The sequence below is a fragment of the Bufo bufo genome, chromosome 1 (assembly GCF_905171765.1).
Source record: "Bufo bufo chromosome 1, aBufBuf1.1, whole genome shotgun sequence".
NCBI classification, from domain to species: domain Eukaryota; kingdom Metazoa; phylum Chordata; class Amphibia; order Anura; family Bufonidae; genus Bufo; species Bufo bufo.
Window position 1 is genome coordinate 438,454,580 of NC_053389.1, and position 27,986 is coordinate 438,482,565.

Consider the following 27,986-nt stretch of genomic DNA (forward strand, 5'->3'; position numbering starts at 1 on the left):
GTCAAGTTACACCTCTGGCTGAATGGAAGGGGTCAAGAATTTGGCATGGGGGTGGGGTGGGGTGCCGTTTCAATTTTTGCCTCAGGCAGCACGAAGGCTATGTGATTCCCTGCCCCTACCACAAAGCTGAGCCTTTAGCTATGCCCCTGTGCGCGCTCGTTGGCAGTACACCTCCCTTCTTCTGCCAACATAATGTAATCCAATGCAGCTTCCACTGATTGGAGTAAAAGGCTCTTTATTCGACCGCTGATCAACTTTATGATCATTATGGCCTTACATTGGCCCATCTTCAAAGATCCCAAGTCTGCTGCTATACAGTGTATAAAAGTGATGAGTTCCCTCTAAGAATCAGTAGTTTCACATAGTACAAAGTAAAAATAACCTCCCAAAAAATTTCCCCAAATCAGAACACAGTTCTTGCTATTCAAATAGATAAAAACATTTGGTCAGTCTGTACTAAAGAGCTTAATATGTTCTAATCAATACAATTTCCAATCTAGTTCTGGTGCAAGCAGGACACAGGAATGCATTGAAATCTGAAAATAATAGTAATGACTGGGGAAGTGCCTACAGGAAAAGGTATTGATCATGTATTGCAATAATCCAGAAGAATCCTGCATTAGATGCCTATCAGAAACATGGCAAACACTTCTGAATACATCACATCCACATTCTGTTTATGCAGTCTGAGGAAACCTAACCACAGGAGTGGGCACATTCCCACCTGCCGATAGTGCAAAAGACCATTTGATCAAAGCAGAACACATGAGGATACTTAGTCGCTGAAGGTTGAAGGGTGATACTTCTGGACATCTTTCATTAATTTTTTCTTTTTCTTTTCAGGAATAGAACTCAAGTCCACCAGCTTTATTAACTGCTGTATTTCACTTCTTGTGCAATTATACCTCTGTGCTTCATATTCTTTGATGGTTAACCGTTGGCAAAATGTAAAGCCTGTCACATGAAAACATGGAGACAGACATTTTAAGGATATCCATACAGTTAACTATATTTAAAATATACCTATTGTTACGAATAAAATGAAACCACAATCACTCCATAAGCACTTGTATATTAGATAACACCTCATAAAAGTAAAAAAGTCAAACTTTAAAGGGGTTCTGCAGTTCTTTTAAACTGATGATCTATCCTCTGGATAGATCATCGGCATCTGATCGGCGGGGGTCCGACACCCCGGACCCCTGCCGATCAGCTGTTTGAGAAGGCAGCGGGCCCAGTGACATCACGACTAGTATCACTGGCCTGGGTGGGGCTAAGCTCTGTTCACTTGAATGGAGCTTAGCAGCGCCCAGGCCAGTGATACTAGTCGTGATGTTACTGGGCCCGCTGCCTTCTCAAATAGCTGATCGGCAGGTGTCCGGGGTGTCGGACCCCCGCCGATCATCTATCCAGAGGATAGTTCATCAGTTTAAAAGAACTGCAGAACCCCTTTAAACAGTCGCAATTAGAATGCTTTGACTTTCTGCGCTTATGCACACATGAATTATGAGTATGAATATCTTAATGTTAATATATAACTGGTATGATCAGAAACTTATTTGCCATTGTTTCAGGGATCTCCTCATTGACCAGTCAGCTAACAGAAAACTTCCATTTTATTTTTACAAAAATATGTAAAAACAGGCACCATTTTATTTGAAGGACATTGGGGACAAGACTGAGGTGCTTAGGAGATTTTCTGAGGTCACCAATATGTTTTTAGATACATGGGATGTAGCCTCGCTATACACAATTACAGGTGAAACTCGAAAAATTAGAATATCGTGCAAAAGTTCATTTATTTCAGTAATGCAACTTAAAATTAGAACATTGTGAAAAGGTTCAATATTCTAGGCTCAAAGTGTCACACTCTAGTCAGCTAATTAATCCATACCTCCTGAGCAAAGGGGACCTCAAAATTGTGACTTTGGGGATTCATAAGCTGTAAGACATAATCATCCAAATTATAACAAATAAAGGCTTGAAATATCTCACTTTGCATGTGATGAGTCTATCTCATATGTTAGTTTCACCTTTTAAGTTGCATTACTGAAATAAATGAACTTTGTACGATATTCTAATTTTTCGAGTTTCACCTGTAGATGTAAAGACAAGGGATTAGAAGCACTGGATTGTTATAGGTCACAAGATTCCTCTGTTAGTGAGGTACAGTGAAATGTATTGATTTTTGACACTTGCACAACTATGTATTTTATTTACAGTTAGTTGGTACAGCGATAAGGGGTGAAATTCATTTTATGTCCTACTGGGAAAGGGAATTTATAGATCTAACAAAAGGGAAGCCAGCCTTAGCATCTAAGGCTACTTTCACACTGTCGTTTCTGGGTCCGTTTGTAAGATCCGTTTCAGGGCTCTCACAAGCGGCCCAAAACGAATCAGTTTAGCCCCAATGCATTCTGAATGGATGCGGATCCGCTCAGAATGCATCAGTTTGGCTGCGTTTGGTCTCTGTTACGTTTTTTAGACGGTCACTAAAACGCAGCTTGCAGCGTTTTGGTGACCGCCTGGCGATGCAGAGCCAAACGGATCCGTCTTGACTTATAATGTAAGTCAATGGGGACGGATCTGTTTTTCACTGACACAATATGGTGAAATTGAAAACCGATCCGTCGCCCATTGACCTTTAATGTAAATCAAGACGGATCCTTTTTGACTTAGACTTTTATTTTTTTATGAATAATGCAAACGAATCCGTTATGAACAGATACAAGCGTTTGCATTATTGGTGCTGATCCGTCTGTGCAGATACAAGACGGACCCGCACCAAAGTAGCCTTACCGTAAGCCACATTCAGCATTTAACAGATCACTGAAGGGGAGTGAATTCTCCTTTGCAACGCTCAGATTGTTGCTAAGGGGCAGTTTTTATTTTATTTAATTAAATATTTCCTAATAAAATATATAAAAAAAATTAAAGGGGTGGTGCAGGATAACTCATCAATATCAGACTGAAGCAAATCCTGGCTCCCCAGCCGATCAGTTGTTTGAAGGAGTCGCGGTATTTGTGCGAACGCTGCTTCCTCTTCAAAATTGAGCTGCACGCCATCTCCCTTGTAGCAGTGAGGCAGTGAAATTACAACTGCTCATCCCAAGCACTTGAATGGGACAAGCAGATGTAGTTACTTTGCACCTCTGCTACAAGGGAGATGGCGTGCAGTTACACTATTAAGAGGAGACAACGCTCGCACAAACGACGCGAGCCCTTCAAAACACAAGCTAACAGCTTATGGGGACAACCTTTACTGCCGTCATTGCTGATCTCCAAGGAATCCGACAAAACCCAGATGCCATAACTGTAGCTGAGGAGTAAGAATACAGCACTAATATAGTGGATTTCATAAAGCTTCTCCATATAAGAAGGACTACTGTACTCTTTCAAACACTTTTTCTTTGCTACTGTCAAAGCCTGGAGCAAAGAAAATGTTCGGGTATGCTTCACTATCTTAGATCAGATTAATAAAGTGCCACAAACCCAACTTGATCAGTGTCAATTATTTCAGGGAACACATGCGGGCTGCCATCTTGACTCACCTGTCCGGCGATGCACAGGTAAGCCCTTACTTGTGCCTGTGCCGCGAGCCGGTCTGAAATCAAATGCGGTCACCGGGAGCAGGCAGTTCCGAGAACAGCCCGAGGAAGGCCCCTGGGCGGCTGCTCTCGGAACTGCCTGCTCCCGGTGACCGCATTTGATTTCAGACCGGCTCCCGGCACAGGCAAGGCCTTACCTGTGCATCACCGGACGGGTGAGTCAAGATGGCAGCCCGCATGTGTTCGCTGGCGAACACTGCGAACTGACCATCACTGATCTTCAATCCCCCGGAGAGACAACAGTAAGCCATTCCTCAGAAATCTGCTTTGGCAAAGAGGCATGAAGAGGAGAAGGTCATGACAAATACAATAGATTTGCACTTCTTGAGAAATATTATGCCTTCTTCCACCGTATGAATCATAGTAGCACCATTCCTGGTCACCAGCAATTCCATGGGGAACACCCACTTCTGTATGACCCTATGATCCCTAAGGACCTGAATAAATGGAACAAACTGGCATCTGGTCTGCAACAATAGAACCCTGTCTTCAGGCCTCAAACATAATCTTCTCTTTAACTAAATAAATTTAACCACGCACCAGAACATCAATTAGGACTTTATCAGGTGTTGCTTTTGGCTTGGGTACGTTTATGTTATTATGCCTAGAATGATCTTCAGCATCAGCGGCCTTAAATTTTAGCCATTTCACCTTGTCTTCCAGTAAATTGTTAGCATCCACCAAGTCATTATGTGCCACAGAAAATTCTGATACTTTACATTTAATATGATCAATTCCGGCACCAAAACCATCAATGTTAGGCATTAGTTAGCAGCTTTTAAGCTATTGAAGAAGCATACATTCTAATTTTATGCTGTATGGGTAATTGGCATGTGTTTTATGGTATCTTCAGTAATAGGGGCAGAGGGGGATGGCAAGTCAACCAAGCTCCATTTATTTATTTTACGCTTAAGGGTTCTTATCACACACATCCTTAAGGAGAGGTTCAGCTAGAGGCAAAATATTATCACCTGGGTCATCTGATGCAGACTTGGTGCCACTGAAAAAAGTAGTGCGCTTCCTACATCCTGCAGAACTTTCGTTTTGATCATCCCATAATGTTGGCATACTCAGCTATTTTTGGAAGTCCCATAGAAATGAATGGGAAGCACGCGCGGCCACTACTCAATTCACTTCTATGGGGCTTACAGAAATAGCCAAGCCAGCAGTATAAAAATGAATGCCCTCCAGCACTTTGCAGGCTCCATTCTAAGTATAGGTGTGGGTCCCAGAGGTGAGACCTGCACCTATCAAATGTTGGGGGCATATCCTAGCGATATGTCCAAGATAGGAATACTTTAACTTCATCCCTTAAATGTTTTGCAAGTAGCAAATGCTTAAATACCTGAAAAGTCATCTGGGTCTCCTCCACTCTGCAAGCTCCTTAACTTTGTACTAACAAGATCAAGTAGCTCCATGGGTGTCTGCAAAATAACAAAACACACAATTTCATGGTCATAAAAAATCTGCTTATAAGAATTAGCCCAGGATTAACGTAAAAAATGAAAATCAGACATCATATAGTAAATGACAATCTCTTTCTAACAAAGCTAGAACCAGCCCTGTACCTCACATGGATCCAGAGATCTCCTCATTCATTGCTCTGCTAAATTTATATCAAGCTGACAGCTCAAGGGGCGTGTCTCCGCTCTCCCTATCACAGCTCAGGGGTGTGTCTCCGCTCTCCCTATCACAGCTCAGGAGCAGCTGAAGGATGAAACTGAGCATGTGAGGCCTTCTCAGTGAGCAGGTCAAAGAAATAAGGAGAAAAAAAAAAAAGAAGCAAGTTGTGCTATACAGATACATTTTATTGACACACACTGTGTACAGTTCTGGGCTCCTGTGAACAAGGCAGACATAGCAGAGCTGGAGAGGGTACAGAGGAGGGCAACTAAAGTAATAACTGTAATGGGGCAACTACAGTACCCTGAAAGATTATCAACATTAGGGTTATTTCGTTTAGAAAAAAAGACAACTGAGGGGAGATCTAATAACTATGTATAAATATATCAGGGGTCAGTACAGAGATCTCTCCCATCATCTATTATACCCAGGACGGTGCGAGGGGACATCCTCTGCGTCTGGAGGAAAGAAGGTTTGTACACAAACATAGAAGAGGATTCTTTACTGTAAGAGCAGTGAGACTATGGAACTCTCTGCCTAAGGAGGTGGGATGGCGAGTTCACAAAAAAGAGTTCGAGAGGGGCCTGGATGTATTTCTGGAGTGTAATAATTGGATTTTTGTACTTACCGTAAAATCCTTTTCTCGATCAATTCATTGGGGGACACAGCACCATGGGTATACGCCCAGCTACCACTAGGAGGCGACACTAGATATTAAAAAGGTTGGCTCTGCCCAGACGGGCTGTACCCTCTCCACAGACACTAGGCTAATCAGTTTGTACCGATAGCAGTAGGAGAGAGAAACAATAGCAAAGAACCAACATGTCCTGGACCGGGTAAGGAAAGAAGAACAGCAGCCTGGTGACAGAAAGAAATTAAAACAAAGGGTGGGATCTGTGTCTGCCAATGAATTGAACGAGAAAGGGATTTTACGTAGTAAGTAAAAAAATCAAATTTTCTCGTTAGTGTCATTGGGGGACACAGCACCATGGGATGTCCCAAAGCAGTCCCCGAGGGTGGGAAGAAAATCTCATGCAAAAAGTTAGGCGCACAGGTGCGGAAGAACCTTATGACCCAACAGGACCAGGAGAGGTCATCGCATGAAATGGAAGATAGAAAACTAAGGAAGTGAGCTGAAAGGGTCCAGGACCAGGAAGAGTAAAAAAATAAATAAAAAATTATGGGAGACCACCAGGATCCAAAGGACAAGTGCCTGGGGAAAAAAGGCCATATGCAAGAAAAGGAACAAAGGGAAACAACCAAGGTGGGAAAAATAAGAAGCTAGATTATAGGGAGCATGGCTAGTAAGAGGACCCGGCAAGAAAAAAAACCCCTCTAAATTGTCTCAGACCAAAAACGTGGCCTGTCCGTGGCAAACACCATGTGAAGGCCAGGGTAGAGAGGAAACAAGGAAGCACTGGAGGCTGAACGGTTTAGAGAAAGACTAGCAACGACTCACCATGGGAAGGGAGCAAGCCTCCTTCCACTGCAAGGCAGGAGGGAAAAGAGAAACACCCTATGAGAAGGTGGAAACCCCATCCTGCCAGAAAAAGCAGCCAACCCCTGGGTGAGAAGGGGGTCCTAGGTAATGGCCAGGAGAAGGGAACGTAAAGACATGCTTCCCATACAAAGGAGGTGAGAATCGAGCCTCAGAAAAACTGGAACAAAATATCACTGTGAAATGAAGGAAAAAAGGAACCAGTCAAAGGCCCTGGTAATACAAGTGGGGACACACTCGTCTGAGAGATATTGGAGTAGAAGAAAGAGGACTCCAAACAGCCGAAGGAGGAACAGTTCTCAAATCGAGGGAAAAGCTCCCTCCCCGAAGTAGCCAATACGAATGTAAATTGCAAACCGGAGCAACAAACTCCCAGGTACCAGGACCTGAACCTGGGGAGACGGGAAGAGGTTGGAATCTCAAGAGGGAAACAAAACTATGGAGACCCAGGAGGGAAAAGAACCAAACCGGGCCCAAAGAAGCAGCTGTCATACAGAGCATGTGCGGTCAGAGATGCCATGAGTAGCTTCCCCAGACGGAACCGGACAGTTAGATGGTCTAAAATCATTGGGGCAGGGACTCCAAGCAGGATTACCCAGTCAGAGGCTAAAGTAGGGTCCACAGAACTAGACCACATGAGGACAATAATAGCCAGATTATCAAAGGAAAAATGAAATGTAGCAACCATAGGGAAAAAAACATTAGCCATGGTTAACCAACCATCCCATGTGTAGTGACTAGCATACTGTATTTCCTTTTTTCATCGTTGCATTCAAAGAGCTATAACTTTTTGTTTTTCCGTCTATATAGCTGTATGAGGGCTTGTTTTTTGTGGGAAAAGTTGTCGTTTTTAATGGCGCCATTTTGGGGTACACAACTTTCTGATTAACTTTCATTAACTCTTTCTGGGAGGGAGATGGGAAAAGGGTTAATTACTCTTACCGGTAATTGGATTTTCCAATAGCCTCCCCAACGGACAGGAGGGTGCTCCTCGCCTCCAGGACAGGAAAAATGGAAGCTCAAATTTTAAAAGGGCCTCCTCCCCTTACCTAATCATTAAATAACAAAGTACATGGTAGTGATGCAAGAACAAAATTATATTAATCCAACTGGAATACAAGATTGAACATGACATTAGAAATTGAAGAAAAAAACATAATTAGGGTACATTCACACGTCCGTTGTTTCTTTCCTGATCTGTTCCGTTTTTTGCGGAACAGATCTGGACCAGAACTGGACCCATTCATTTTCAATGGCTCCTGGAAAAAAAAAAAAAAAAAAAAAAAAAAAATCAGACATTGAGCTGTCCGATTTTTTTCAGGACCCATTGAAAAATGAATGGGTCCAGATCTGTTCCGCAAAAAACGGAACAGATCAGGAAAGAAAGAACGGACGTGTAAATGGACCCTTAAGGGAGGGAAAAACGCCAGTGCCGTTGGGGAGGCTATTGGAAAATCGAATTAATGTTAAGAGTAATTAACCCTTTTCCCCAGCACCTCCCCAACAGCACTGACAGGAGGAATAACGGAGGCGTTTAACTTAGGGTGGGATCACGGCAGAAAGAATTCTGCGGCCAAAAGATAATTCCAGATTATGCATGACATTTAATTTATAATGGTTGAAAAGGTCATTGGATTCACCCACACAGCTGCTTTACAGATTTGTTTAATAGAGATGGCCGCATTTTTTGCCCAAGAGGTCGACACAGCCCGTGTTGAATGGGCCTTGAGCCCCTTCGGAGGATCTAGATTCTTCTGAGTATAACAAAGAGAAATTGTCTGCTTTATCAATCTTGCAATGGTGGCTTTACTGGCTGCCTGACCTTTGTTAGGCCCCTGAAACTGAAGGAGGAGGTGGTCCGATTTTCTATCCTCTCCCCAGATCTTTAAGTAGGCAAGCACACAACATCTCACATCCAGGTTATGAAAGCGCTTTTCTAGATCTGTCGAAGGTGATGGCAGAACGATGGTAAGACGATCTCCTGATTACAGTGAAATCTGGATACCACCTTCGGGGTAAAGGATGGACAATGCCTTAAAATTACCCTGTCTAGGATCCTGAGAGAAGGAGGACAGCAAGAGAAGGCCTGTATTTCACCCACTCTTCTTGCCATTGTTATGGCCAGAAGGAAGGTGGTCTTTAAGGTCAGGAGTTGGAGAAATGTCTTCAATAGGCTCAAACGGGGAGTCCAGTACCGTAAGGACTAAGTTCAAGTCCCAAGGTGGGATGGTAGAGTGTAATCTGGCGGAATCCCTGATTGCTGCTTTGATGAATCGCCTGATTAGAGGATGGTCTGATAAATTTGGGTCTAGAAAAACTGCTAAAGGTGGAGATCTGAACCTTAAGAGTGGACAGCTTAAGCCCCTTGTTTAAACCTGCCTGCAGGAAGTCCAGAATGAAAGGGATGTTGACTAAGGAACTTTGCTGGATCCTGTTACTAGAAAGAAAAGAAAAAAGGAAGGCCTTCCACGTTCTGAGTGAGATCTTGGAGGTTAAGATCTTTCGACTCTTTAGCAAGGTGGAGATTACAGGGTCAGAGACCTTTTTTCTTCAGATTTTTTTGGGTTCAATATCCATGCCGTCAAATTTAACTGAGAGACCCCCGGATGGTGTACTGGCCCCTTGTTGAAGAAGGGCTGGAAACACTGGAAGAGTCCAGGATATTCCTTGTGTCTGAGTAAGAGGTGAAACCAGTTCCTTTTGGGCCAACAGGGAGCAATCATGATGACCTGTGCGCCTTCTTCATCAGGGTTTTCGGAATGAGGCTGAATGCCAAGGGCGAGATAGGGTGTCCACTATCTCTGGACCGTCTAGGGGGGACAGGGAACAAAACCTCTTTACTCTCCTGTTATCCGATCTCCGAATAAATCCAGAACAGGAACACCCCACTTCTTAGTAATCTGAAGAAAAACGTTGATATGTAGAGTCCATTCTCCCTCCTTTAGAGTTTGACGGCTGAGGAAGTCAGCCATCATATTCCTGCTTCCTTTTAGGTGCACAGCCGTTAGGAAGGATAGGTGTTTCTCTGCAAAAAGAAAAATCTCTCTTGATGTTGCTGCCAGAGATCTGCTTCGGGTACCTCCTTGCCTGTTTAAATAAGCAACTGTGGTCATATTGTCTGACAGAATTTTGATATGATCGAGAGGTTTTTGAGTCTAGGGCTAGAAAAACTTTGTAAACTGCTCTGAGCTCTCTTAGGTTTGATGAGGCACTTAACATGGAATTGTCCCAGACTCCCTGAACCATAAGGTCCCCTGTATGGCCTCCCCAGCCTCGACTGCTGGCATCTGTAGCCACCACTAGAAGATTCTCTTGACGCTAGAAGACACCTCTCTGAAGATTTATTTTTATTTTCCACCAAGCCAGGGAGCGTTTTACATATGCTGGAATGGAAACCTACTTATCCAGCGAGTTTCTGTTGCCATCCCAAGATGCCATAAGAAAGGCCTGCAGAAGTCTGGTGTGGCTTTGTGCCCATCTGACAGCAGGGATTGAAGATGTCAGAATTCCTAAAAAGACTCTTTGCTGAGCCGGAACGAGGTTGGATTTTCTGATATTTATGATCCATCCCAGGTCTGTGAAGGTCTTTTGAACAAGGTTTTCTGATTCTGCTGCTATTACAAAGTCGTCTAAGTACGGATCAATAAGAATGCCCTGAAGATGGAGATGACTGGTTATCTCTGCCACTACCTTCGTGAAAATTCTGGGAGCTAATGACAGGCCAAATACATATTTTTTTTTTTTAAGTTTTACTTCTTTTTAGCAATAAAAGAGGCTTTTTTTTTTTTTTTAAAAGGAAATTTTTTTTTATGCATTGCCGCTTCCCAAGACCCATAACTTTTTTATTTTTCTTTCTATGGAGTTGTGGAAGGGCTTGATTTTTGCGGGACGACTTGTATTTTTCATTGGTATCATTTTGGAGTAAATTATGCTTTTTGATCGCTTGTTAATTTTTTTTTGGTGGCAACTAAGAATAAATGAGCAATTCTGTAATTATTTTTTTATACGGCGTTAACAGTAGGGGATAATTTACGTGATATTTATGTAGTGCGAGTCGTTACGGACGCGGCAATACTAAACATATGGGGGAAATAAAATAAAAATTAGCAATTTTTTTCATTGAAAGCATTTTTTTTATGGATTTTCTTTTATTAAATAAAAATTTTTCTTTTTTTTTACCACTTAATAGTCGCACAAGGGGACTATAACAGACTATTTTGATTGCTTTTAAAATGCAGTGCAATATCCCTATAGTGCATGGCATTTTAATGGAAATGCTATTCTGACATTGACCAGCAGGCTGCTCCAGAGAGGCGCAGCCTGCTGTAAATTACTCGAGGCTGGTCTGGGGCCTACATGAGACCCCAGCCAGCGTTCACACACCGGCACCCCGCAATCGCATTTGCGGGGTGCCGATGGGAGACAGAGGGAGTTCGCTCCCACTGTCAGCTCTTTACATGCGGTGGATTGGCAGTTCGGCTGGCTTTGCCGAACTCTCTGCATAAGCGCTGTCAGTCACAGCGAAGGGGCAGGGAAGGGGGCGTGGTTATCTTGACTTGAAACAAGGAGGCCGCTGCCCCCTTGACTTCAAGCATGACCACAGAAGCGCGCTGGCAGGGGATAAAAGAGCGTTTTCTGAGCTTTAGTCGCATTAGCCTTCAGGAAGAAAATTATCGTCGGAAACACGCTGCTGGCGCTTGGGATGGTTTTTGGAGGTGACCGTTTCCCTTTAAGAGACACCTTAGTGAGGGGCAGCTATGAAGAAAGTAAAAATAAAGATTGGCTTTCATCTACAATTAATAAAGGAAATTCTAGGTGCGGAAATTGTTCTTTCTGCCCTTTTAAGGCTACTTTCACATTAGCGTTTTCAATTCTGCTATTGAGATCAGTCATAGGATCTGAATAGCGAAAGAAATGCTTCAGTTTTGTCCCCATTCATTGTCAATGGGGACAAAACTGAACTGAATAAAACGGAATGCACCAAAATGCATTCCGTTCCGTTTGGTTGCTCTCCCATCGAGGACAGAATAACACTGCAAGCAGCGTTTTTCTGTCCGCGATGTGGTGCGGAGCAAAACAGATCTGTCCTGACACACAATGTAAGTCAATGGGGACGGATCAGTTTTCTCGGACACAATAGTAAATGGATTCGTCCCCCATTGACTTTCAATGGTGTTCAGGGCTGATCCGTCATGGCTATAGAAGACATAATCCAACCAGCTCCGTTCATGACAGATGCATACGGTTGTATTATGGTAACGGAAGCGTTTTTTCAGATCCATGACGGATCCGCAAAAAACGCTATTGTGAAAGTAGCCTTATTTATGTACAAACAATTTAAACATTGGAGGTGTATGGCATAAGTTGTGACCGTTTAGTAATTGTGGCCCCAGTTTGTTGTATACATAATAAACTGCCCACGTGGCCGCTTTTACAATTAGGTGTTTGAGCACATAAGGGAGCATTTGAATTCACGTAGGACACGGAAAGGTTCACCCCTCCTGATTGAGCACATGGGAGTAACCCTGCAGTATTACGGTTTGCAGGGATAGAGAGTGTTCAGACTTGGCGTCGAGGAGGTGATTGCCATAAGTTGCTGCTTCAAAAGAGAAGCTGAATCTGGTTGGATTATTTATTCCAATGCTCTAGGGAGCATGGGGGTTAAATGCCAAAAACGATCTATGTGTTTTTCTATAGTGATACATTTTCACACTTGTGTTGCTTTAATTAATGATTGACATCAGAGATGAGGGTGTAGTTTAAGAATCCTGAGTTTATGGGCTTGTAGAAGCACATAGTTGAGAAACTGCCATTGATTGTACCCTCTCTCTTACATCGCCATGTGTCTGATTTTAATAGATCAATAAAGAAATGGAAGTTTTTACAGTGGCGAGTGCTGCAGTTTTTTCCTCCATCCTTGGAGACACAGACTATATGCCTTTATGCTGAGCGAATCGAGCTTCGGATGCTGCATCCAAAGCAGCTTTGCTAAAAAATTGGTTATAATACTGTATGGAGATTAGTCTCTGTACAGTATTAGAATGTATGGGCTCCGATGAGCCAAAGCAAGTTATTCACAAAGTTGCGCGAGACTTCGTTGAATAACTTCTGTAATTGATTACAGTGAAAAACCACTTTAAACTTTTCACTGTAATAAAATTATCTATTACTGAAGTTATTCAACAAACACAACTTCGTGAATAACTTACTTCGGCTCATCGGAGCCCATACATTCTAATACTGTACGAAGACGAATCTCCATACAGTATTATAACCAATTTTTTATTGAAGCGACTTGGGATGTGGCATCTGAAGTTGCTTCACTCATCTCTACAGAGCACCACCAAATTGTTTGTATACAGCCCCACTTGTCCGGGAGTACAGCCCGATTTAATCCCAACCAGGTAGTACCACAATTTTTTTTCTAAATATATGGTTACAGTTGCAAGAAAAAGTATGTGAACCCTTTGGAATGATATGGATTTCTGCACAAATTGGTCATAAAATGTGATCTGATCTTTATCTAAGTCATAACAATAGACAATCACAGTCTGCTGAAACTAATAACACAAAGAATTAAAATGTTACCATGTTTTTATTGAACACACCATGTAAACATTCAGTGCAGGTGGAAAAAGTATGTGAACCCTTGGATTTAATAACTGGTTGAACCTCTTTTGGCAGCAATAACTTCAACCAAACGTTTCCTGTGGTTGCATATCAGACGTGCACAACAGTCAGGAGCAATTCTTGACCATTCCTCTTTACAGAACTGTTTCAGTTCAGCAATATTCTTGGGATGTCTGGTGTGAATCGTTTTCTTGAGGTCATGCCACAGCATCTCAATCGGGTTGAGGTCAGGACTCTGACTGGGCCACTCCAGAAGGCGTATTTTCTTCTGTTTAAGCCATTCTGTTGTTGATTTACTTCTATGCTTTGGGTCGTTGTCCTGTTGCAACCCCCATCTTCTGTTGAGCTTCAGCTGGTGGACAGATGGCCTTAATTTCTCCTGCAAAATGTCTTGATAAAACTTGGGAATTCATTTTTCCTTCGATGATAGCAATCCGTCCAGGCCCTGACGCAGCAAAGCAGCCCCAAACCATGATGCCCCCACCACCATATTCACAGTTGGGATGAGGTTTTGATGTTGGTGTGCTGTGCCTTTATCTCCACACATAGTGTTGTGTGTTTCTTCCAAACAACTCAACTTTGGTTTCATCTGTCCACAGAATATTTTGCCAGTACTGCTGTGGAACATCCAGGTGCTCTTGTGCAAACTGTAAACATGCAGCAATGTATTTTTTGGACAGCAGTGGCTTCCTCTGTGGTATCCTCCCATGAAATCCATTCTTGTTTAGTGTTTTACGTATTGTAGATTTGCTAACAGGGATGTTAGCATATGCCAGAGACTTTTGTAAGTCTTTAGCTGACACTCTAGGATTCTTCTTCACCTCATTGAGCAGTCTGCGCTGTGCTCTTGCAGTCTTTACAGGACAGCCACTCCTAGGGAGAGTAGCAGCAGTGCTGAACTTTCTCCATTTATAGACAATTTGTCTTACAGTGGACTGATGAACAGCAAAGCTTTTGGAGATACTTTTATAACCCTTTCCAGCTTTATGCAAGTCAATAATTCTTAATCGTAGGTCTTCTGAGAGCTCTTTTGTGCAAGGCATCATTCACATCAGGCAATGCTTCTTGTGAAAAGCAAACCCAGAACTGGTGTGTGTTTTTAATAGGGCAGGGCAGCTGTAACCAACACCTCCAATCTCATCTCATTGATTGGACTCCAGTTGGCTGACACCTCACTCCAATTAGCTCTTGGAGAGGTCATTAGTCTAGGGGTTCACATACTTTTTCCACCTGCACTGTGAATGTTTACATGGTGTGTTCAATAAAAACATGGTAACATTTAATTCTGTGTGTGTTATTAGTTTAAGCAGACTGTTATTGTCTATTGTTGTGACTTAGATGTAGATCAGATCACATTTTATGACCAATTTGTGCAGAAATCCATATCATTCCAAAGGGTTCACATACTTTTTCTTGCAACTGTATGTTACTATGATTAACTCAGAGGCTATGCAAAATTTTTAAATTACAGACTAACCAGTCAGAGTGATGGCTGGTATGGGGCCAGTCCGATAGGTCTCTTGCCAGCTTCTCCAGTGTCTCCTCTGTCCGTGACTTTCTTATGTCACAGTGTGGGGTGTTATTTCGGACATAACTAACATGCAATCAGGACGTACCGTTACATACATATGCTTTTGAGAGGTAAAGACTGATGGTGCTTTAGTAGGAGAGCCCTGAAATAAAGTGTAATGCCGTGTTCACATGTGACTGTTCAGTCTAGGTGCGGTCTGGAGTTTAGAATGGATAGCACAAGGACTGAACATTTGAATGGGTATCTTCACATTGGTGATTTTCTGCACAAACCATTGGTTCACACAGGCAAAAAAAAAAATCAAAGCATTTTTCTAGCAAAACTTATTCAATCAAATTAAAAATGTGCCACACAGACTCAATCCAAAGGGCGGTCCTTTTTAAATCTCATCTGTAGCAGGAACACGGATGGGTTTGTAAACATTTATCTAAAAGGGGCTTAAAAAACACAATTCTAAACTCCAAAAAAACGGAATTAGACTTACCGGTAATTTTGTTTCTATGAAATCACCATGACGGTCACACAGGAGGTTGACCCATGACCTCCGTAGGGGCAGGAACAGAGAAGAGATTAAATTGCCCCCTCCCACCTCCATTCCCCAGTGTTTCAAAGATTACTGAGTGCCAGAATCCTAAGTAGAAATATATTCAAGGTATTACATCATACCCCGAAGGGGAGACACAAGGTATTACTTCATACCAAAAAAAAATAAAAAAGGGGGGGGGGGAGAAATACGGGCCGTCATGGTGATTTCATGGAAACAAAATTACCGGTAAGTCTAATTCCGGTTTTCCATTTCATCACCATGACGGCCACACAGGAGAATTATAAAATTATACATTTTAGGGGGGGGGCAACTGCTTGAAGGACCTTGCGTCCATAGGATCCGGATAAGTCTAAGCGGTAATGTCTGACGAAAGTGTGTATGCTAGACCAGGTGGCCGCCCTGCATATGTCATCTAGCGAAGCTCCTGCTCATTCTGTAAAGGTGGTGGAGACTGCTCTAGTAGAATGGGCCCGAACCTTCATGGGTGGATCCAGGTTCTGAAGCTTGTAGGAGAGAAAGATGGCATCTTTAATCCATCGGGCAATGGATGACCTAGAGACCTTCGAGCCCCTATTCTTTCCTGCAAACTGGATAAGAAGACTGTCAGATCTTCTAAAGTCTTTTGTGGCTTCCAGGTATCTCAGTACAGTGCGTCTGACATCAAGAGTATGGAAGTAACTCTCCCACTGGTTTCTTGGATTGTCGCAAAAGGATGGGAGGATGATTTCCTGACTTCTGTGGTAGTTGGAGACTACCTTGGGCATAAATCCCGGATCTAGTTTTAAGATGATTTTGTCGTGAGATAAGGTTCTCTTACGCCTGGCTGACGTAATGGCTATGAGAAATGCAGTCTTTAAAGAGAGTATTTTTATTGTGCAGTCTTCCAGGGGTTCAAAGGGAGGATGCATAAGTGTGTTAAGGACTAGGTTTAAGTCCCAGGTAGGAGTACGGGATCTTAGAGAGGGCCTCAGCCCGATTGCTGCTCTGATAAACCGCTTAATCCACCTATGATCAGCTAGACTGGTGTCAAAGAAGGTACTAAGTGCAGAGATTTGCACCTTCAATGTAGAGGGAGTAAGCCCCATCTCCAGGCCGTTCTGTAGGAAGTCAAGGATTTTCTGAATGTTAGGTTCCCTGAGGTTTGGTTCTGTTTCTCCAGACCATGAGCAAAACCTTTTCCATATTTTAAGGTATATTGCTGATGTCACTTTTTTCCGACAGTATTTCATTGTAGAAATGACTCTGTCAGAAAGACCTTGGTGTTTCAGTATGGCGACCTCAGGATCCAGGCTGTGAGCTTGAAAACTCTGGGTGAGAGTGAAGGATGGGACCTTGGTGAAGAAGGTCCCGGATGGGTGGTAACTTCCAGGGTTCCTCTATTGCTAGTTTCCGGAGTAGGGGGAACCAGCTCTTTTTTGGCCAGAAAGGTGTGATCAGTATAACAGTCGTCCTCCCTTCCATGATTTTGTGAATTATTCTCGGAATCAGGGGGAGAGGGGGAAAGGCGTATGCCAAGCCCCAATTCCAAGTCAGTGATAGAGCATCGATTCTCCAGGGGTGGTCTCTTGGGTTCAGCGAGCAGAATGTTCTTAGTTTTGAAATTTTCTTTTGAGGCGAATAGGTCTATCGTGGGGAGGCCTCATCTCCTGGTTATCGTCTCGAACACTTCTTGTTTCAATGACCACTCTGAGTGGTCTATTTTTTGTCTGCTGAGGAAGTCTGCTTCCTGGTTCAGAGAGCCTTTCAAGTGGACTGCCGAGATGGATCTCACTTCTTTCTCTGCCCAGGAGAATATTTCTTCAGCAATGCACTTAGTCTTTTTGAGCGTGTACCTCCCTGGTGTCTGAGGTATGAGACAGTTGTCATGTTGTCCGATAGGATCTTTACATGGCGGTTCTCTAGAAGCTCCCTGGCTGCATTCAGGCTCTTCCAAACAGCGTACAGTTCCCTGAAATTGGAAGATTGATTGGACATTTCTTTCCCCCAGAAGCCCTGGTAGTATCGGTCCTCGACCTTTGCCCCCCAACCTGAGTTGCTGGCGTCTGTGAGGATTGTGACAGATGGGGATCTGCTCCATGGGACTCCCCTGGACAAGTTTTTCTCCACTGTCCACCAGGATAGGGATATTTTCACGGAGCTTGGGATCCGCAACCTGGTCTAAATATCTTAATTTTTTGTTCCATCGATTTAGAATCCAGCTCTGCATGACACGGTAATGTGCCTGAGCCCGTTCTACTGAGGGGATGCAGGAAGTTAGAAGGCCCAAGAGGCTCATCGCCTCTCTTATAGAACATACTCTTGAGTTGGAATCTTTTTACCTTCTGTTTGAGAGCCTGGATCTTGACCGGAGGGAGAAAGGTTTTTTTGTTTTTGTGAGTCCAGGACCCGACATGCTGGGGGTGCCAGTGGAATAACTGGTACTTACTCAGACCTCAGATCAGCGTCTGCCGTGGCTTGCCCGCTTCTTATACCGCTCCATCCCGTCCATGAGGACTTCCGGGTTGGTCACACGACCGGGACCCGGAAGGGACGTCATTAATGATCAACGTCGGCGTGCACGCACGCCGGATGCTGCACTGTCCGCCCCACCGGGGGAGAGGAGGAATCATGCGGCCCGGGAGCAGGCTCCGGATGAACCGGAATGAGTCCTCCCGATACTCCCAGCCCAGCATAAGCACTCTGCCACCGGTGGGCTGGGGAGCTCCCGCTGGAGCTAAGGTAGGAGACCGTCCTCGGGCATCCTAATAAAGTAAAAGTAAAAAAGCAAAGGGATAGTTCCCTCGTCATTTTCCTGACACGCAGGGAGACTCTTCTCTGCCCCTGGCCTCAGTAGGGACAGGAACACTGGGGAATGGAGGTGGGAGGGGGCAATTTAAACTCTTCTCTGTTCCTGCCCCTACAGAGGTCATGGGTCAACCTCCTGTGTGGCCGTCATGGTGATGAAATGGAAAATTCGGATTTACCTTGAAGAGGTCACTTGAATAATCCAATAGAAAAGCAGTAAATTGTTCACTTTGTCCTCTTGATACTGTGGGGTTGTGAACAATGACTTTTGTGAATGTTTTCACCACCATCGGTTTGTTATCAGACTGGAAGAAAAACATAAGTATCATTATGGTCACATCCATACTTTATAAAGGGCCGTACATCTGCAGTGCTGGGGTCGTGGATTCAAATTCTACCAAGAGCAATAACGGATTGGAGTTTGTACGTTATCCCTGCTTGCATAGATTATCTTGGGGTATTCCAGTTTCCTCACTCCAAAAATAAACATATAGTTAACTTGGAAATTAGATGTTGTGTGTTACAGTACAGTGCTGCAGAATAAGAAAGCTCTATAAAAAAAAAATTAAATAAGAAATAAAGGGAGTGAAGAATAAGAAATTGGGGAGTAAGTCCCTACCAGAGGGGTCTGGCAGCAGCTCATCTCTTGAGGAAAAGGTTTGAGCTTGTAGAAATCTAACATGCCTAAACTCTCCCTTCCCTGCCGTCAGGGAAGAATCAAGACACCACATACACATTACACGGTTGGGCCTACATTTATGTGATGTTTATGGCTAGTCCATGCCATAATGGAGATCTTTGCTCTCCTTCACATGGCTATCTGTTCAGGCTCTTAGCGACGGTAGTCATGAGCAGACCAGTAACCTGGTAAGGAGATGACTTTCTTTTACTTCTCTACATAATCAAAATACAAATGCAATAGCACTCTGCAACCAGCATTCTGCCCTGCCTCTATGCTGGATGAGGCATTGGTGTACATTTTGGCCAAAGCGTAATAAGCCACTCACCACATCAAAGTCGCCTCTATGGAGTGGTCCCTAACACTAGTTCCTACCTGTTTGTGGGCCATGACAGCCACACAAAGTCCAGGGAATGCAGGTGCAGCATGCAGGCCAAGCACACTCTGCTTTTAACCCCGTCCGGTGCCATTACAGCTTTCATCTGATCCAGGGATGCAAGTACCAACATGCATGCTGAGCCCACTATATACTTCTCCTGGAGCCAAATGGCTACTGGTAGGTGCTATATAAGCAGACTCCGTTTTATACTGACTTTAAAACCAGCCTCCAGGACAGATTGACTGGTCAGGTGTGCATGACTGCATGGAGATCGCCAGGCCTCCAATATATACTACAAAGAAAAAACATGGGTGATTCAGTCGGCACAACCCTGTATGCAGGTGCACATCGCTATGGCGAAATACATATACAAACGCAAAATACAAATGCAATAGCACTCTGCAACCAGCACTCTGCCCTGCCTCTATGCTGGATGAGGCATTGGTGTACATTTTGGCCAAAGCGTAATAAGCCACTCACCACGTCAAGGTCGCCTCTATGGAGTGGTCCCTAACACTAGTTCCTACCTGTTTATGGGCCATGACAGCCACACAAAGTCCAGGGAATGCAGGTGCAGCATGCACGCCAAGCACACACTGCTTTTAACCCCGTCCGGTGCCGTGACAGCTGTCATCGGATACAGGAATGCAAGTACCAACATGCATATAGTGGGCTCAGCATGCATGTTGGTACTTGGATCCGTGGATCCGATGAAAGCTGTAATGGCACCGGACGGGTTTAAAAGCAGAGTGTGCTTGGCGTGCATGCTGACCTGCATTCCCTGGACTTTGTGTGGCTGTCATGGCCCATAAACAGGTAGGAACTAGTGTTAGGGACCACTCCATAGAGGCGACCTTGACGTGGTGAGTGGCTTATTACGCTTTGGCCAAAATGTACACCAATGCCTCATCCAGCATAGAGGCAGGGCAGAGTGCTGGTTGCAGAGTGCTATTGCATTTGTATATGTATTTCGCCATAGCGATGTGCACCTGCATACAGGGTTGTGCTGACTCAATCACCCACATTTTTTCTTTGTAGTTCTCTACATAATGGCTTTCTCGGTAATCATTTTCTGGAAAATGAAATATGCTGTATTAGATACACTGTGCTATGAGTGGTTCACAATGTGTACTGTATTCTAGCAAACTATTTTCTTTATTTTTTTAGGCTGTACCTGTCTGTAAACTTATGTTATAAGCACATGCCAGATGTTTTGACTGGAGGAAGTTTAGAGATCCCAGCCGATCATTAGAATGCACAAATGCCCTACTTTGGATCTGGAAGACAACCTCTATCTTTACGGTTCTCCTAGGAGCCAAAACATAGCAAAAGGCTGAGGGTATCTACATTTATCATTGACAGGAGCTATTGAGGCCAAAATGTTCTCCATACCTGCTTCTGCAGACGGTAGGCATCAGTTTGAGAGGCTGCTGCCATGAAAGTGATTAAGCGACGGAACTCCTCTCTTGCTTGTGGCAAGAGCAATCTTAGAAGAAGCTGGACAGCTTCCAGAGCTTGGCTTTGCTTTTCATTTTCTGTAACAAAAACCCCCACTTCATTAGCAAATATAAAATAAAATAAACAACTGATGGCAGTTGCAATAGATAAAATGGCAGGTAATTAAATGATGGCACTTTAAAGGCAATTCCGCTGGTTAAGATTATGATAATTAGATATTATCACAAGGGGAGATACACAACTGCAAAACATATAAGCTCAAAATAAACCCCTTATGTAACCAAGTAGGAAAAAAGTCAAGATTATACAGGTGGACATTGTCCAAAGAAGGAAACTGTACAGTGGGCTTCCTCTGGATTCTTAGGTTTCATCCAACTGGTAGGTTGATTGGCTGTGAAAGTTTGCCCTATTTCTGTGTGCGTTTGTGCAGCCATCATTACCAAGACTCATCAATTTACATTGCTGAAGAACCCTGGTATGTCTGATGAAATCATCTAAGGCTCAGTTCACATTACATTTGGAGTGTTTGGTTGGAGTACTTCTTAAAGATATTTTTCTACAACACATGCCAATGAAAAGAACACTGTCATCATCCATCGAGGCTGGATTCAGACCTGAGCGTACCTAAGGAGCGCTCTGTGTGCGCGATTGTATCGCGCGTTTACAGACGCGGCTCCGGCAACAAGCAACGCCCATAGTCGCGCGTTCCCGGAAGTCTATGTACGGGAACGCGCGACCATACGCCCCAAAGAAGCTCCTGTACTTCTTGGGGCGTATGGCGTTTTACAGCGCGTTCGTACGCGCTGTAAAACGCTCAGGTGAGAACCATGCCCATAGGGAAGCATTGGTTCTTGCCTGTTGAGCGTTTTACAGCGCGTAGGAACGCGCTGTAAAGCGCTCAGGTGTGAACCCAGCGATGGCTGATCTATGTTTATCAGGAACTTGGATGTGGACTTTCCTAAAAGTGGGAGTAGTGAAAAGGAAACAGTCCATGCCCCTAAAACAAAAGATCTGTGGTTCTCACCTAGAAGTTCAACAATTCCCAAAAGAATATGAACCATCCTACAATCCAAAAATGGATTTCTTTCCTGGGAGTAATATTTAGTAATAACGTCAAAAAGCATCTTCTTGCACAAGTCCAGATTTTCACCATTTCCAAGAGTCTGCGATAACTGCTGGCTCAGCATCACAATCTGTTCATCAGGAAAATACTCCAGACACTCAACTGCAGCAGCCAGCCAGCCATCCAACCTGAAAATAAAAACCACAATGCTAAATACTCTTCCTGTTCTGTAGTCAGGATAGCACCTTGTATTCTACTTAAAGAGCATCTGTCACCATGATCTATAAAACCAAGTATATTGCCCGGTAGGGTTGATCATGGTGAATTAAATGAACCCTCTATTGCTGCAATCCGATGTATGGTTGAAGCAACATTTTTACTTTTATTCTTATACAAGTTACGGTAGGTGGTCAGAGCACCAGGGGCTGGCCTATCCCCTCGGAGCATTTCCTCCTCCCTGACACCTATTAACAGGGCCAGGCATCCTCACTGTTTGGATGCCTAGCCTTAAAATCTCACACTTGCGCTGTTGAGACTTTTTCGCCGCATGCGCAGTTGATCTCTGGGAGCACTTCCCACTGAGAACTGCGCTTTGCAAGTGCCAATGAGGTCAGTCTCCTCCTGGAACAAAAGACAATGGCTCTGCAGAACATCTTTTCTTCCCGCAAAGGGGGAAAAAAATTAAAAATTAAAAAAATAAAAATTTGTAAAGATCTGTTGAGGGTAAAGAAAAAAAAAAAAAGTTATGGCTCTCAGTATTTGGCAGCATAAAAACAACATTTTTAAAAATGCTTTACTGTGAAAAAATAGTAAAAATTAAAAAAAAGTAAATAAACATTTTGTTATTGTGAAATAAGATTCATTATAAGACTAAAACTAACATATTATTTAGACCTCATGGTGAATGCTGTGAAAACTAAATGCAAAAACATGCGCTCCAGTTATGCGAAAATGTATAAGATCTCTCGAAATGCAGCAATGAGGAAATTAGCAGTGTCCTTAAGGGGTTAAAGGATTTTTAATATTGCTGACCTATCCCCAGGACAGACCATCAATATCAGATAGTGTGTGTCTCCATTGACCAGCTGTTTCAGAGTAGCTCTGGAGCTACACAGTGGACGGAGCTGTGCAGGTATGGCGCACACTGGTCGGAAACAGCCAATTGGCAGGAGTGCAGGGTGTTGGACCTTCAATATTAAAATCCTGGAATATCCCTTTACAAATACAATTGGATGTTCTAAAATACTTACTTGGGCAGGTTTAGAGTTTGTAGAATTTCTCTGTCCAGAAAGGTGTTAGAAACAATGAAATCAGCAAAAGGTTTCTTGTAATCTGCCTTAAGTGGGGAGTCCAGGATACCCTCCAAGACAGGAATGTGAACTAGCTGAAGAAGCCGAACCATCACCTGCTGTTTCCACACATTCTCCACATCTAGAACAACAGAGACAAGAGGGTTCTGTAGTGGAATATCTACATTCAAGATTATTTGTATGTGAAGAGGAAATCTACACATCACAATGCAGAAGTATCCTTACCTTTAGGAGAGAGGGAGCTGGACGGCTTACTAGGGTCTTGGCTGAGATGTGCAGTAGGAAAGTCACAGATACAGTGAAGTAGGTGGCTTAACTTCTCATTTGCAGTGTCCAGAGCTGATGGATTACAGATTGTTACAACGTGGCCAGTCCTACAATGGGGACATTTAAAAAGCATGTGACTACAATGCATCGAGCACTCTGAGCTATGCAGTCCACAAAATTGGGAATGAACGTCCATGTATCTGAACAACCCGCCAAATGAGCAAAAACCTGTGTGTGTTTGTCAGGAGATTGCAACTTTCATACGGCACCTAAAATCATTTGTAGCCAGCACAACGCCCCATGGGAACAAGGATCTGCTTCTGACAATATGGCTGAATGGGAAACGAATAATTGCAATAACAATCATTTTCCCCTATTCATTTTGCATTGGGCCATGCGATAGGCCCTTTAAACAAGAGACCCGATTGACTTGATGGTTGCCCGTTACTGGCACAGCATCAGGTCGTATAAGGTGGCCCTAACCCTAAGAAAACATAAGTAAGATAATATAGACGCTTTATGGCTGCCGAAAACAGCATTTACTCCTATGCTAAAATGGAGCAGATAGAAGAGTAACATTCCTCTTGGTCTCCATAATGACCTAAGCATCACTGTTTTAGGACAACTGCTAGGACCAATATATTGCAGTTACATACGTGGATGGGTCAGAGTTACTAATTCTAATATTCAGACATTGTAAACTAAAGGTGGCCACACACATTAGATGGAAGTTGGGGGGGGATCAGCAATTGAAGGAACAAACATCTGGTGAAGGTTCATTTCACAGACAGTCATACACATTTTAGTCCATATTGGCTGGCCATACATGTTCAATGAAACTGCATGATGGCCGAAATTTTGGGAATGTTCTTCTAAAGCAGGCATCCTCAAACTGCGGCCCTCCAGCTGTTGTAAAACTACAACTCCCACAATGCCCTGCTGCAGGCTGATACCTGTAAGCTGTTTGTGCATGCTGGGAGTTGTAGTTTTGCAACAGCTGGAGGGCCGCAGTTTGAGGATGCCTGTTCTAAAGAATATTGTCTTGTCCACAAATAATCTTCTCTTCGACAAAAGTTAATTAGTCTGACTACGGGATGGAAATTTCAAAACCGGTGCCAACTTTTCAGACGATAATGCTAAAATGATCGTTTGTTGTTAAATTTCACCTGATGAACAATCGTTTTGGTTAAAATCATCCATTTTGATCAACGTTAGACTAATGTGTATGGTCACCTTTAGACAGGCAGTCTAAAGATCATAGAGACTGGTGCTGTGTGATAAACTTAGTGCATCTTTAGACCATCTAGTCTAAAGCTGGCCATGCACATTGGGGGAGATTTATCAAACTGGTGTAAAGTAGAACTGGCTTAGGCTACTTTCACACACCTGCGTTCAGGTGTCTGCTCGTGAGCTCCGTTTGAAGGGGCTCACGAGCGGCCCTGAACGCATCCGTCCAGCCCTAATGCATTCTCAGTGGAGGCGGATCCACTGAGAATGCATCCGTCTGCCAGCGTTCAGCCTCTGCTCCGCGCTTGCAGCGTTCGGGTGTCCGCCTGGCCGTGCGGAGGCGAGCGGATCCGTCCAGACTTACAATGTAAGTCAATGGGGACGGATCCGTTTGAAGATGACACCATATGGCTCAATCTTTAAACGGATCCGTCCCCCATTGACTTTCAATGTAAAGTCTGAACGGATCCGCTCAGGCTACTTTCACACTTAGAAAATTTTCTAAGTAATAATGCAGACGGATCCGTTCTGAATGGATGTAAACGTCTGCATTATCGGAGCGGATCCGTCTGATGAAACATCAGATGGACCCGCTCCGAACGCTAGTGTGAAAGTAGCCTTAGATCGCACCTTTCATTTTTCACAGCTCCTTTGGAAAATGAAAGGTGGAATCTGATTGGTTGCTATGGACAACTAAGCCAGTTCTACTTTATACCGGTTTGATAAATCTCCCCCATTATACTTTTGTAGGCCAAACTCACTGAGAACAGCAGTTTCAGCCAACACACTAACGTGTATGGAGGAGCTCCTGACTCTTCCCCAACAGGTGATGTTGAATCATCACCAAGGATCAGGTGAAATGAATGAATATTTTCACCCAGTCCTTTTGTTCTCCCGAGAAATAAGCCACCACCAGAAGTGTCTGGCAGCGGCTTTATCCACTCTCCCCACAGCCTACACATGTTAAGCCAAGCCATGTGTGTATGGAGAAGCCGGGAGAGAGAGATAGCTGTGGGCTGAACAATCGTTCGCCCAACAGCCATAAAATATATTTGGCCAGCTTCAGTTCACCTACTGGCTTACTTTGCACCAGTATTATGTGCCAAAATGGTTGCATCTCAGGCCACGCTCCTGTTCTGCTAATGGAAAATATGAAGAGAAATAAGAAACAAATGCTAACCTTGAGCGCCTCTTCTCTTTACCAAAGCTCTGCTCACTTGGGGAACATTCAGGAGGACCTCGGCTAGATTCTAAAAACCTATAGAAATGGCTATTACTATCCTCAAAGACAAGTTCAGCTTCAGTCTTAAAAAGCTTTGAGCCAACAGGGTCGAAGACTTTGTGGTCCATGAGGGCCTGGCACAGCTGCACCCCTTTAGTACGTGAAATATCATAGCTGCTTAAATACATATTCTGCATCAGATGGCAAAGGACAACGTCCACGGCATCCGAGCCTGTGAAGCAGCCGGGGTATGTTCGTAAGTGTTGCCGTCTGTTCTTCACTTCTACTTGGGTTTTCAGTGTCTGGATAATACTGTTCCACAAGTGTGTTGCCCGGAAGGGCCCTTTGTAGCCTACAATATCAAGATAATAAGACAAGCAAGAATTATCACAGCAACGAAAAATTCTATAAAACGTCATCCCAGTCAGTCTGCCCTGTCTGCCTGCAGCTATCAGCCTTCAGCAGGGCATGATGGGATTTGTAGTTTTACAACAGCTGGAGAGCCACAGTTTGCCCAGCCCTGACCTAGGCAGTCAGACAGACGAAGGGGCGCCCCAGTCAAGCCAATCACAGTGTGCTGATGTGCAGCCATGGAAGCCCTGGGCAAGACTGTTTGCCTATCAAAATATATCACAGGTACAGCTTAAAAAAATTGTCCTACAAAAAAAAAAAAAATTCTACCGTTTTCAAACCAGCACCTGGATCAGAATACTTTTGTAATTACATGTAATTAAAAATGTATTATAGCCACTGAGCAATTCAATAAAATGTATCTGTATAGCGCCACCTGCTGTCTGTTCTTTTCCTTATTTTTCTGTCCACCTCAGTAACATCACTAAGGTGGTCGCACATGCTTAGTTCCATCCTTCAACTGCCACCAGCTGCATCGTGTTAGATGCCCAGAGTCACAGAACATGCCCCCTGAGCTGCCAGCCTGCCAGCATAGTAATTGAAGCAAAGAATGGTGAGATTTCTGGGTCCATGTACCTCTACAGGGCTGGTTCTAGTGTTGACATTGTCTGATTTTCATTTTTTACACTAACGACAACATAATCCCTTTAATAAGCAGCCCGTCTGCATAACAGTGATAGGCTATAATGCATCAATCGCATTGTGACCTCTCCTAGTGAGACTCAAAAAAAATAACAAGGTTTTTGCTACTTAGATATTGATGGCCGATGCTCGGGATAGGTCATCAATATCAGATTGTGCCGATTCATAACAGACACCAATGAACTGTTTCGGGGCGGCTGCCGGCAACTATAGAGTGGACAGAACGGGAAGCACAAGGTGCAGTGGCTGTGCCAGGGTACTGCATTCAAATGAATAGGGCCTGCGCTGTATTACACTGGACACTACGCAGTGGACTTCAGCTTATGGTTTCCAGCACCTTAGATTTTGATGAGCTATCCTCAGGATAGGTCGATATAATCAGATCAGTGGGGGCTCCAAAATCCAGCACCCCCTTTGATCAACTGATTGAAGGATATACCAGGTGTCGGACCCCTGCTTAACTGATGCTGATGACCTATCCTGAGGACATTATCAATATCCAGGGTTTAAGAGGTTGTCTGACCCCAAAACGAAAGGAAAAAAGGCACTGACTTACTGTCCCAGCTCCTGGCTCCGCTTCTTCCAGTGGACCAGAAGTGTGACATCCGGTCTGTGGTCACATGCTTCTGAGGACATGTCCCCACTGAGACCGGTGAATGGCTGCAGCGTTCTACATGACCACAGACCTCATACTTCTAGTCCAAAGGGGGCAGGACTACCAGATCTTTTTGGAAGAGGCCAGTAGCTACCTTTCTCTTTATTGTAAACACATTTTGAGTTAGGGGTTGGACAACTACAGATGGTGCCATTGTAGCTGGGCACTGCTGCTGCTTGAGGGGTCTTGTGTGATCGCTGGCTTCCAGTACCAGGACACTATTATCCTATGACAAGCATTCAAATCCAATTAAAACTGGTTTTTGAAACGTCTTCTTTCTTTAATCTAACGCATATGGCTCCATCTATGGCGTCGCTTTGTTACCTCTCCTACGAGCTCTGAGATCTCCCACACTGCGGATCCTCCGAAACCTGGGAGTCAAATCTGCCGCCATCCCACCTGCTGAGGTCACCTGCCGCCGGCTGGCATCACATGACGCCGACCGTCCAAGC

At 43.9% G+C, this 27,986-nt stretch overlaps 1 protein-coding gene across 1 annotated transcript; it reads right to left on the reverse strand.

Annotated features, from left to right (window-relative positions):
* Nucleotides 1-421: 421 nt before the first annotated feature.
* Nucleotides 422-27,979, reverse strand: DEPDC4 (DEP domain containing 4). The gene is made up of 9 exons (XM_040415700.1): nucleotides 27,859-27,979; nucleotides 25,785-26,178; nucleotides 23,336-23,484; nucleotides 23,051-23,231; nucleotides 21,762-21,988; nucleotides 20,672-20,814; nucleotides 18,401-18,526; nucleotides 4,954-5,032; nucleotides 422-954 (listed from the first exon to the last, which is right to left on the reverse strand). The coding sequence occupies exons 1-9, from the start codon at nucleotides 27,926-27,928 to the stop codon at nucleotides 776-778; spliced, it is 1,548 nt and encodes a 515-aa protein (XP_040271634.1). The 5' UTR covers nucleotides 27,929-27,979; the 3' UTR covers nucleotides 422-775.
* Nucleotides 27,980-27,986: the final 7 nt, after the last annotated feature.

What these genes read in the sequence shown, in the direction of transcription:
- DEPDC4 (XM_040415700.1), bottom strand. Translation starts at nt 27,928, where the DNA reads ATGGCGGCAGATTTGACTCCCAGGTTTCGGAGGATCCGCAGTGTGGGA. An exon ending in TCTCAGAGCTCGTAGGAGAG is followed by an intron (nt 26,179 to 27,858) that starts GTAACAAAGCGA and finishes TTGATATTGTAG; the next exon opens with GCTACAAAGGGCCCTTCCGG. An exon ending in GGGAATTGTTGAACTTCTAG is followed by an intron (nt 20,815 to 21,761) that starts GTGAGAACCACA and finishes TTTTTGTTACAG; the next exon opens with AAAATGAAAAGCAAAGCCAA.